Source organism: Mytilus edulis, chromosome 3, assembly GCF_963676685.1.
Source record: "Mytilus edulis chromosome 3, xbMytEdul2.2, whole genome shotgun sequence".
Classification (NCBI taxonomy): domain Eukaryota; kingdom Metazoa; phylum Mollusca; class Bivalvia; order Mytilida; family Mytilidae; genus Mytilus; species Mytilus edulis.
The window spans coordinates 45,208,594-45,221,760 of NC_092346.1; the positions used below are offsets into that span (position 1 = coordinate 45,208,594).

General features: G+C 31.1%; 1 protein-coding gene across 3 annotated transcripts in view; it reads left to right on the forward strand.

Annotated features, from left to right (window-relative positions):
• The window catches only part of LOC139514291 (uncharacterized), a 50,896-nt gene extending 38,181 nt beyond the window's left edge, over positions 1 to 12,715 (forward strand). For 2 of the 3 annotated variants that reach the window (XM_071303310.1, XM_071303309.1), the window contains 3 exons: positions 1,877 to 1,930; positions 3,855 to 7,964; positions 10,306 to 12,715. In XM_071303310.1, coding sequence (XP_071159411.1) covers positions 1,877 to 1,930; positions 3,855 to 7,964; positions 10,306 to 10,407 — 4,266 coding nt within the window. In that variant the 3' untranslated portion in view covers positions 10,408 to 12,715. The remainder of the gene's footprint in view (positions 1 to 1,876; positions 1,931 to 3,854; positions 7,965 to 10,305) is intronic. The other variant, XM_071303311.1, reaches the window with a different exon arrangement.
• Positions 12,716 to 13,167: the final 452 nt, after the last annotated feature.

Consider the following 13,167-nt stretch of genomic DNA (forward strand, 5'->3'; position numbering starts at 1 on the left):
CTATCTTCATTTTATGCAATTCTGCTAGGGAGATTGACTATATGTCCTCTAAATAACTATTCATTTTATACCTTGAAGTCCTTTGAAGGATATAGCCATATATAAATCAGATCCAATACCATATAATTTAAAAGATAACATATACAATTTTATAATCTTATGATATATATTGAATATTATTTTAAGAATAACACGTTTTAAATGATGGCAAGGCCTTAAGAGGATATATACAGAATTATCTTTAGCATTTCTCTTTTTAATCTTTGCTAGTTTTTAAGTGGTTTTAAATGCACATATACATGAAGTAGTTACTTAAATTAAAGTTGAATTTCATAAAATATTTTTAAATTAAAGTGTTTAAAAGTTAATTAGGAAAGTAAGTACTGAAACTAATTCTTGAAGTTGTACTCTATTCCTGAACAAATTTAAGTGTTAATAATAAAAGTTAAAAGTACATAATCTTAAGAATTTATTAGTTACTTGTTAAAAATGAAATAATGAAACTATGTAATATTGAAAATTAACATCTAAGTGATAAAAGCAAAATTCAATACAATCTTTCAAACTTTTTGATCTCTTGCAGCGAAGTTTATAAGTGGACTAAAGAGTACATGATTGATTTGCAATAACATTTGATATAACCTATTCTTTTACTTAATAAAGATTTAAAGTAGCAAAAACTGATACCTGGCTTCTCATGACAGTATAGAAATATGAGCTTTAAAGTAATAGATGTAATTTATTTTTGAATTAGGGTTCCACCGAGGTATCTATTGTAACACATGATTGACAAATTATATCTTATAGCATGTAAATAATTTCTGAAGAAATTAACAATTTATTTGCAGATTATATTGAATTTAATGACAGCAATTACGTTTGAAAATAACCATTTTATTAAAATTTGAATCCGGTTTAATAATGCACTTATATTGTTTATGGTGATTTATTTTATAACTTGATATGCATGTGTGTGTTAAATCTATCTAGAACTTTGTGTGTATCGGAATGATTTGACATTTTAATGTCTTGATATTTGATCCATTTAAATAACTCAATAATTATCTTTGGCAATCTAACATCATAATGTCTATCAGCTTGATTCTTTTAACATGAAATTGCATGTTTGTCTATTTCTTTGGTTTTCTCAGTTATTTCCCCTTGTTTATTTTTTAATACAATGCTAACTTAAATTTTTTCTAAAAAAAAATTAATGCCCCCTTCGTAGCGGAGGGGGTATTAAGTTTTACCCTTGTACGTCTGTAAGTACTTACTTCCGTCTGTCCGTCCATCTGTATGTAAGTCCCAAAGTTTGTTTCTATTCTCTAACTTTAGTTTGCCTCTACAAAATGTTATGAAACTTATATACAATGATTATTACCACATAATACAGATCAAGTTTGAAATTGGGTGGCGTCACTTATAGCGTTCTTGAGTTATGCCCCTTTATAAATATAAAAGTTGCTGAATTTTTCATTTCCGTTCCCTAACTTAAGTTTGCCTCAACCAAATGTTATGAATCCTATATACAATGCTTATTATCACATAATTCAGATCATGTTTGGATGGCATTGCTTTTACTGTTCTTGAGTTATGCCCCTTGATAAACATACAAATTACTGATTTTTTGTGAAATCATCTTAAAATGGTCATATGTAATTAATTTTGAGGTTTCTCATAGTATTTAGTTGTAGGATTTTTTTAGTTTAATATCTGTATTGGTAAAGAACTTAAATTTATAATTTGTACTTAAAATACAGGTCTCTAAAAAAAATATTCTGAAGATTGATAAAAAAAAATAATGAAAAGGTGAGATAACTTGTGTTTTTGGATGTAGGAAATGTCTGACTTAATCTGTTTTTGTTACATTTTGAAGTCAGGGCAGGTACCAGTGTATATGTATGGCCAGGTGACAAATCGTGTGCTACAGGTACTGGATGCACCTATAGACATATACAAATTATATAGTGTCTCCTAATATGCTTATTTATTACATATATGCATCATATGATTATAGTATTCATGAAATATAGGGATGAATTGGTACATTCAATTTTAAATTTTTTTAAATTCCACAAACTTTCTTATTATTAAAAATTCCATTATTATATACCTCAGTTATATACATTGACACTCTATTCTTTAAGACCTACTTTTGAAATATAATCCCTCACTATATTGGTTAAAGGTGCATTATAATATTCTCTTTATTGGAGGAGGGTGTTTTTATAGAGTCTCAATTTAAGCTTGTTATCTTAGATGCAGATTTTTTTACTTGAAAATATGCATATTTAAAAGGTTTCAATTGCAATATACATGTATGAACATGAAGTCTCTTGAAGAGTGTTTTCTATGGTTTTTACCAGGCAATTACCAATAAGGAATTAATTTTAATACTAAATTTCTTTACCTATTTAAGACTGATGACTATGATTTATTCACCATTTCACTAATTTTACAAGTGACAAAATTTATTTTGAGTATTACTCTGAGTAACTTACTGGTCCGAGACCACAATTGTCGTCCCTTGATTTTCGTTGTTCACAAATATAGTCCCTAGTGTTGACAGTGGGTTACTTGCCATTAATTTTTATACCCCTTCCAAATTTATTTCTCCATGTTTAATGCCTCAATTTGCAAGTAGGGGGGTGAAATTACACTGTAAAGAAATTTGGGTCCAGAATTTTAAAGGAAAGTAGTGATTTGGTCCAGCTGAAAAAGGTTTAAAATTAGCACTTCAGAAGCTGTCAAAAGATTTCAAGACGCCCTAAACATAAAATTGTCCATATTTTGAGTTAGAGCCAATGAGGTTTTCTATAATTTTGATATAAATTGTCCCAAAAGTAGTACAACACACTGTAAAAGTTTCTTTGAGAAAGCGCAGGTGGGATTTTTTTTATTTTCATTTATGTTCTAAAAGAAATGCACTACGAAATAATTGTGGTCTCGGACCTACTCCCTTATACATTTTTCATCGCTGAAATTAAAATGTTTGTTTGAAACACAGGAAAATCATCCAAAGATCGCAATAATAATAATAAGGAAAACTAAGGAATGGCTGTAGCTGTAAACATAGCAGCATTATACAATGTATATAACATGATAGCATTTATTTTTTATTACAATTATAGAGAGGCTTAGAATAGATTGCCTTTATTTAAGAAAAAATGGCCATTAACATAATGTACTTCAGCATTTTTCTAAAATGCTTTTTCATAGTATGCAGTATATATCATTTTTTTTTAATTTTCTTGTATCAATGTTATATGTAATATAGGGATGCTTTTATTGTGTTTGAGTTTTAAACTTTATTACTAAATCTAGTGATCTTCTTCTTATGACTGTTATGCATCCATAAAAATAATTATTACTTGTTAGAATTATTTGGATTCTATGCTATCAATTACACATTAAATAACTTTTTTTGAAGACATTTCTACTTTCTAACATTTTAACATACGCTGTAGTGATGCAAGATATACATGTACCATAGTTTACAACTGAATCCATACATGAGTTTATCATTATATTGCAAGTTAGAAATTCTAACAGAGAAAAAAATATCGGAGAAGTTATAAAACCAAAACTAGAGGTAAACATCAGGTGAATCTACGGTAATGTTATGTTAACATAGCTATATCACCGGAGAAAATAATTTTTGTTTACTAGCAAATGTTTGAAAATAAAGTTCAAATTAAAATAGAATAAACAAGTTACAAAAAAAACAACCCAAAAACAAATGTTTGAATTTGGTTGTAAGGCTATTGTTTCTTATGGTTTAGTTCCATATTTACATGTACATAATATGAAATCACTTTTCTGAATTTGTTGACGAAATGTTTTATGTTTTACAGAGCATGGTAATGAGAGCAGCCATAGGAGACTTCGAGGACACACAGATATTTGGAGCAATGCAGCAAACCAGTAGCCACAGTATCAGAGACAAAAGGAATTTCTTCCTTCCAGATATTAGGTCTTTTGCTTTGATCGCCTTGGAAATTATATCAAATATGTGTGAGAAAAAATTTGCCACATACCAATATGAGTGGGATCAATATATTAACGAAAAAAATGTACATAACTATCCCCAGACATTTTATGATGACTCAGATTTTGAGGATGAATTCTATAGGCATAAACCTCATGGGGTACGTTCTCCAGGAGAGGTGATCGAAGATTATAAAAGAACTAGGAGTATGTCACCTGGAAGTCGACCTCTGTCAGCACAATCATGTAGAAGTCAGAGGTCAAGGACAATGTCACCTGACTTATCAAGGTCTAGACATTCCCCAGCTGTAACGTTGTTTGGAAGCCGGGAACCTAGTCCTGAACCCAAGCCTAAAAGATCAAGAAGTAAATCACCATTTTCACGAAAACATAAAAAGAACCGTGCACCAGATCCATATGATTTGAATCTTGCTGATTCGCCAATTGTGTCTGAAAATGAAAAACAAAGAAAATCAAATACACCTTCCAAACAGAAAAATGCTGATGCATTTAGTCATTCCAAACCTCAGGGTAAAACAAAATTGAAGAAAGTTGACAGTAAAAAGTGGGTGATTTCTAAATTAAAAACAATAACTGGATCAGAAACTGCTGTATCAGCATTTAAACCAAAGACTAAATCTGAACATTATGATTCAAATGATGAAGTGTCCGAGGAAGACATTCAGACTGTCCGCCAAAAACTTCATAAGAAAAAAAGAGGTGATTCTAAAAATTCAATGCAATATGAAAATGATCATGCTTTACATAAAAGTTTATCAAACCAAAGTAATCATAGTCTTCAACAGGCAGCTCATGGTGACCTTCAAAGAATGTCTTCAGGGTCAATTGATCCCACAATGTATCAGAAAATGTCCAAAGAGGACAAAAGGTTATATCATAAAATGCAAGCACAAAATGAGCAATCTCAATATAGAAGTATGGCAGGAAATAGTGAACAAATGGTGCATAGAACAATGTCAGGCAACAGTGAAAATATGATGCATCGAACTATGTCAGGCAACAGTGAAAATATGATGCATCGAACAATGTCGGGCAACAGTGAAAATATGATGCATCGAACAATGTCGGGCAACAGTGAAAATATGATGCATCGAACTATGTCGGGCAACAGTGAAAATATGATGCATCGAACTATGTCCGGCAACAGTGAAAATATGATGCATCGGACAATGTCAGGCAACAGTGAAAATATGATGCATCGGACTATGTCGGGCAACAGTGAAAATATGATTCCTCGTAGAATGTCTGCTAACAGTGAAAATATGATGCATTGGACAATGTCTAATCACAGTGATCAATGGAGTATCCTTAGTGATATGGAATACCCAAGGTCGCATGGGCTTAGAAACACAATATCTCAGGATTCAAGGGCATCGTTATGGTCAAATTTACCACTTCCTGTGGAAATGATTGAAGAAAACAATAATCATTTGGATGAAATTATAGACTGTCTTCCTGGAATGGCAGAATCTGTAACTTTACAAAGAAAGAAAAATTCTCAAAATAAAGAACATTTAGTTATAAGAGACAAAAATCTAAGCATGTTAAGGCAAGAGTATTGGAAAAGTGACGGACCGGGCACTCAGAGGTTTGAGCTTGTTGATTATTATGACGAGCTTCAAGGTAAATTTGTAAAGAAAATGGCTCCTCGTCCATTTTATCGTTCATCTTCAGGGTCAAATATGCTTCCAAAATCTGTTCACCGAACATTCTCAGGAACACAAATATTACATCGAACTACTTCTGGTTTACAAGAAATAACTGAGGCTGTTGAAGTTTCTGACAGTGATAATGAAAATTTCAGACATGACTTAGACTTGGCCCGTAAAGAGTTAAAAAGTTTGGGCCATATAATTGAACCCCAGGTAGACAATACAAATGAAAATACCGGTAAACCATTTCAGAAAATTAAACCAGTTTTTATCAAGGAGGATTCTGAAAAACCAGAAGAAAAGCCAAAAGATGTAATCAAACCAAAACAGCCAAAGAAAAAACGGTCAAAATCAGCAGAAAAGGCTGGAAATACAAGACCAGACGAACAAAATGAATCAAGGTTAATGAGAAGTGAATCTCAGATAAAGAAAGCAAGAGCAACCTTACAAAAGAAATTGACTAATAGGGGTGGAAATGTGCCTGTAATTCCACTTTCTGACAGAAGGGAAAAGGCAAATCTACAGGTTAAATATGCAAGTGTTAAAAAATTAAAAACACAATCAAATGGTGAACATGGTGAAAACAAAGAAAATGGTAGCACTGATCAGAATCATACTGTCGTGAATATGGAGGACACGAAAGAGCAGACATCAAATCAATATGAGAAATTCAAATCTGGAGTGCCGCGGTATTCAAGTTTTAGTAGCAATGATAGTGGTAGTAGCATTGACTCAAGTGTACGTGTGAGAAAAGCTAACGTTTCTTTAACAAGCGGTGAATTAACTTCATTGTCATCACAAGCTGATGTTGACACTGATGGACATACAACTGACCTTGATTTGCCCTTCAAAGAAAATCAAATGAGAAAGAAATTGCAAATGCAAATACAAAGTAAAGCTAGGATCAGTGATAGTGGTTTTGACAGTGAAAGTAGTGAACTTTCTTCTGATTATTATCGCAATCATAAAGGAAAGAAAATTCAAAGTCGTTTACCAGTTCATCATGAAAAGAGTCAAGTAGGACTCCAGGTTGATGAATTACCTTTTGTTTCTGTTGATTCAGGAAAAATGAATTTTTCAGAAACTGCATTTGTCCTTACTGGATTTGAAAACAATCATATTTTTCCTGATCAAAATGATATTGATGAAGAAATTCTCCCTGAAAATGATATTATGCCTAGTAATTATGAAGATGATTTACGACCCATGTCTAGCATGTCTCGTATCATAGAAGTGACATGTGCTTCACCAGAAGATATTAAGGACTTGGAAGATGAAAATGAAAAAGGCTTGTCATCAAAAACAGCCAGAAGTGGAATAAAAATGTCAGATTCAAGACCAAAAACTCCATCTCATAGTTCACGTCCAAAAACTGCAGGTTCATTAGGTTCTAAAGAATTGAGAGGCCCAAATGTATATGCTAGTCCAAATGTTGCTGCTAAAAGATACAGAGAACTTACAAAGAAGGGTGTTCCATTGAGAGTTTCTACCATAACTTCAGATTCACCAAAGTTAACAAATAAAGGTCAACCAGAGGTCATGTTGAATGAAACAGAAGACTCTGGCAATGTTACAGATGATCAAAAGCTTTTCAATGATTTAGAATCACATGGTTTCTTCAAAACAACCAATCCAAATACACTAAGTCCTCCTCATAAACAGCATCGTAAATCTCGAAAAGACCAACCAAAAAGGAAAAAAATAAACAAGTGGAAATTGGATGATATTATTAGAGAAATTCCAGAAGAATCTAGAAGTCCAAGTTCAAGCAATAGGTCACCTAATCATAAATCATTTTTTGATGACTCATTTCACAATCAGTCAGGAGAAGAGGCCATGTTGAATCAACCACATACATCTGAAGATTCAGAAACAGCTAGTGTTCAAAATAGTGCTGTGAACTCTATCCCCTCTTCAGGGGTACCTAAACAACATCAGCCATCAGTGGTTGTTGATGCTGAGTTATATATAGACAGGGTCTATTCTAATAAACCTGCAGAAAAACAAAATGGACAAGTTCAGTTGAATGATCCTGATTTTGATTCTCCGTTGAATTATGAGCGGGTATATCAACCCATGTCAGATATGCCCTGTATGAATGAATACAACGAGAATGTTGACTTGGATATTGATGTTCCATTGTTAGACGGAATGAATGAAAAACATGTGATTAATTGTCGGAAAATGACAACACAACTAAATCTTGTTTCGTTCCATGACCTTCTTCCTGCTAACCTGGAGAACTTTACGACACTGAAGACTAAACTGCAGCAGGGTGGACAGCTTGGAAACATTGGTACACAGGTATGTTTAGTATGGAGTTCTCTTTTATCAGCCTTTAAAAAAACATTAAATAATTAAATATTAAAGCATGCCGGTCTGTCCTTTCGATAAACATTTGTATCCCTAAATTATCCCAACTTAAAGTTGGATTGGACTGACATATGAATAAAAGATGTGTTGTATACATTAATGAGACAGCAACCCAAATGACATAGATAGTGAAAATCTTGTGGGAAAGATGGCATGATTACTGTCTTGTGTAGATGACTTCCTCAAATAAAATTTATTGATAGGTTCACTTTGCTTTAAAAAAGTACCTGTTATGAAAGATTATTTGCGAAACTAAAAATTGCTCTTTTTTTAATCTGAATTGAAAGAAACATGACGTTTTTGTTTGCTTGTCATTATGAAAATTTTTATGCTGGCCAAATAACTTTGACTGATAATGACACTTTTAAAGAGAAAAAAGAATATTTTTTGGTGTTAAAAAAAAGAAAACCATAACAGATTGTAATACTAAGCTATGTGTACTACATTTCAGTGTTCTGCTATATTCAGAAATTTCTGATTTAAGGCATGTAGAATTTCATAACCGAAAGGTAAAAGATAAGATTAGGACCTTGAGCAATTGGTTCCATGTTTACTGAAAACAGACAAGTCATTCATATTTAGTTACAGAATACTATAAACCAACTTATTTCTGAGAGCGATTTATTTTTCACGACTTTCGCGATTTGAAAAATTACGCTAATATAAATTGTTGCCAATATGTAAATTTTGGATCTTTCCTTATTCAGTGGCAGATCCAGAAATTTCCATAAAAGGGGGCCCACTGACTGCCTAAGAGGGGGCCCGCTCTGGTCATGCTTCAGTGATTCCCTATATAAGCAACCAAATTTTTCCCTGAAAAGGGGGGGCCCGGGCCCCCCCTAAATCCACCTCTGTTATTAATCAACTTCGAGTAAACTAGAAAATTGTGAAATAAAATAGAAAGGGTAAAAACGCGAAATAAAGTATCCATGAAAATGATGCTCAGATCACACCTTTCTTTAATTTGTACACCGATCCAATATTATTTTCAAATGGTTTAGTAATCCCTCATTTTACTTTTTGAACATGAAAAGACAACAGGAAGAACAGTTTAATCTCATCAACGGTTTTTGAATGAAGCATTTAAAATATGTATTGAAACTATTGTCCATAAATTGAAAACGTTAATGCCTATTGATCTGTTAGGAAAGGCTTCATTACACAGAAATCAATGAACGAATGATGAAATGCATTCCTTTCATTATATTCATTTAACTAAACAAAATGCTGAATAGGGAGTTTGAATTGATCAATAAAGTTTTTTGTCTGAAAATTCATTCATATTTCATATTAAACAACATGGTGTTTTTACTCATGATTACTTCAATATTCAATTAGAGTAAGGATTGGTTTAGTTGCAAAACATACTGAATATGACTATTGTTTTATATCAAAAGTGAGAACAAATGAGATTAAAAGCATGAAAGCAATCAATCAAATATCACAAGTAAAACAACCCTAATTGACAAAACGAATGAAGATAAAAGCAACATCAGTTTTATCAGATTGTCTTCTTGTAAATCATTTATGCATAACTGTATCAAATACTTTACACAGTCACATACACTTTAGAATAGCTCTGCAAGTAAAACACATTTCTGGGTTACAAACTGAAATGTTTTAAACCCCACTTTTGATTGATTGATTTTTTGGTGTTAATGCCACTTTCAGCACTATTGGCCATATCATTGAGTTTTTATTGATGTTGTCTTAGTTCAGAGAGAGAACCACAACCTTTGGCAATCCTAGACAATTGAGATATGAATCAAACACACCTGCCACAACTCAGTGTTGACAGACTTGAAGTGGGGCCATATTTCAGTCACCTTGTCCATCTAATTGTCTGTTCATATGTTCCTTCAATAAACATTTTTCGTTGGAATTCACTTTTCTCAGAAACTACTGCAAGAATGACTATACATTTGCTAAGCAGTTCAACAGTGATGAGTTTTAACTAGTATGCCTTTCCAGTTCTGTCAGTTACCAACTTCCTAGTTAAAACACTACAAAGCACACATTTTGATACAGAAATCATACCAAAATTCCAGATTACAGAGACAGTCATTTTTTTTTTATCAAAAGATATAATTTTCAAATGCTTGTATTTTAAAGACAAACACATGATGTTCTTCATTTTCATTTACTTTTCATGTATCATACATCACATATTTGAAAAACACCATTTAAGAGAATGTTGAATTTTTTTTTATTTCATCAGGAATCATCCTCAAGTATACATCAAAATAATATGTCTTTGTTTTCCTATTTTCAGCTGTTGGAAATTATTCATAGTTGTTGGCTGAATGAGTTACCTCCTACCTCCTTTGATCTGGTACTACAACTGACAGATCCAGTGACAGAAACAGAGCTGTAACCATAACAACAGTTTTCTGACAGAACTGAATATTTGTAACATAAGTTCCAAGTTTAAAAGAAGAATAAGAAAAAAGTTTTCATAACTATCACTTTAAATTGGACAGAATTAACTGCAAATGTTTTTATGGTTTCATTTGAGAACTTTAGAACCAACACTTTTGCATTCGGAACCATTTGCAGTGACCGATAGTTATGTATATCATTGATTCATTAAGAAGCAGTTCATAGAACCAGAGACATGTATATGTCTCTTATAGTACTGTATGGTATAAAATATTTCATGCATTTGTTAATACAATAGCATTTACATTGTAGTCAAAATATTTTTGTATATTGCATTTACTTTCCAATCCGTCCATTATACATGTAGTTGAAGGTCAGTGAAAGGTCATATATCTTTTTTTATGTTTTATACAGCATTGTGAATATTTAATTAAGGAATTGGTGCCAAATAAGAATCATTTATGTATTTAATTATCATATTAGTCATTTTTTTCTGTTTTTGATTGTTGTTCTGTTGTGTTGATTTTTTTGACTATAATGTTACTTTTTTTTGTCTTTTTTTCTAATGTTATGTATAATGGTTTAATTAGGTTGTAAAACATTAAAAATACAATTATATTTATAGTGGTCTGGATAATGATTCAGAATATATTATAATGAAAAAGGGTTGGAAGTGGCGTTAGATACCAATCAATTTCCTGAACTTCAATCTTTAAGAAAAGTTGAATTATTTTCTTAATTTTTCTCAATTACTTAATTTTATAAATGAAAAGAAAAGAGGTTCCAAGGACTTGACAATCCTTTCATTTTCAAATAAAACAGGAACTTCCTGACAACATTTAGTCTTGTTGACATTTACCTTACATTTCCTTTTATTTGTATGAAAATGTCATGAAAGGGACTGTACTGATTCCGTCAGTTCATACAAAGGGAGAACTGTCGGTCTTTCAACAACAAATAAACAAAATCATTTAGTTGAAAGACATTGCATGACAAACAGTAATTAGTGATTGGGTTTTCTTCGTACTAAATTTTACATACTAGTCAAAGTGACCTTTAACATTTGAATCATAAAGAGAGTGGGTTATTATTTTTCTTTCTAGATATTTCTTAATTACAAAATATAATTATACTCTTTATTATAAAATAATCATGATATACTACCATGTAGACCTAGGTTTGGTCCATCTATGTACTTGTTGCCTTATCTGAAGTTAATATAAAATCTATTGAACTTGAAATAATAATCAGAGAAATGAAAATTATCGAAAATCTGAAAACAACCTTGAAGGTTTTAATAAACTTTTTTTTGTTTCTTCAGTATGGTTTTACGTTCAATTGATTAATGATATACAACTAGAACCTTTGAATTATAATAATATTTGGTAGAGTAACCTCTCCTTTGAAATTTTAAATTGAATGATAGTAATTATCAAAATTTTAGGGCTATTTTCATAATGAATATGTTTGAAATACGTCTTCCATTTACAATTTAAATGTCCTTGTACGTTTGATGCTATTGATATGAAGTTTTCTAATGTTCTGAAAATAGAAAGAGATTTTGAACTTACTCCAAGACAAATACTAGAAGCTTACATCCATAATGACTTTTATCAACAGTAGTTTAAGTCAACATGAAAATTCAATTAAAACTTTAAAATTTTAAAATTTTATATAATTGGTTTAATGGAAGAAGTAGATTTAAACATAAGTATATTTCTGATGTGTGAATGATTAATTTCATAAAAATAACACTTGTGTGTTGATATAATGCATTTAAACATTTAACTTAGCAAATAGACATGTACACCACCCAAAACACATAAATTTCTTCATGATATTTTATGTCATATAAAAATAGGTTTCCAGTGGTTTGTTTTATGAAAGATTGAGATTTCATTTTTTTTTCAACTTATGAAATTACAAAACATTTAATAAAAGTATTAATTTTGGAACTTGGGTAAATTAGAGATGCTAATTTTGACAACTTTTTTTTGCCTCGAAAAACCACTTGAAACTCTTGTAATTGTTTTTTTCATTTTTAATACTTCAAATAATAATTTTGACAAAAATTTTAATATCAGACTTCATAATATTTTCCCATATTTTCTTAAGTGCTCTGACAGATAGTGAAACTTTATACAAATTGTGATGCAGTTTAATTGTATGTAACATAATATCATGTCATATGTATCTGATACAAAAAAGATATTTTTATAGACAATAATTTTAATTCATAATAATCTGTGATAATTTATAGATTTGTTTACAGTTGTTGAAACATTCATTAAATATAAAGTAATGTTTTAAGGATTGTTTCTACGCCAACATTTGAAAATTTTAATTACAATAGATGATGATGATAGATATATAAGAAGATGTGGTATGAGTGCCAATGAGACAACTCTCCATCCAAATAACAATTTGTAAAAATAAACCATTATAGGTCAAAGAACAGTCTTCAACACAGAGCCGTGGCTCACACCCAACAGCAAGCTATAAAGATTATTTAATATCAAGTTGAAGGTAACATGCATATTGAGGATATGTTAGTAATACATGAATATGAACCTGCTTTTGCACTAGATAGACTATGTTCTAAAATAGAATAATACAGGTGACAGTCATTGCAGTGGACTTGAGTTGGTGTATTATAGGTAAATTTTCAGCACTAAATTGTGGACACAGAAATATGTCTAGCCTATCAGCAGAAAATTCAGAAAAATTTAATCTGATGGACAGCAATATTGTCACT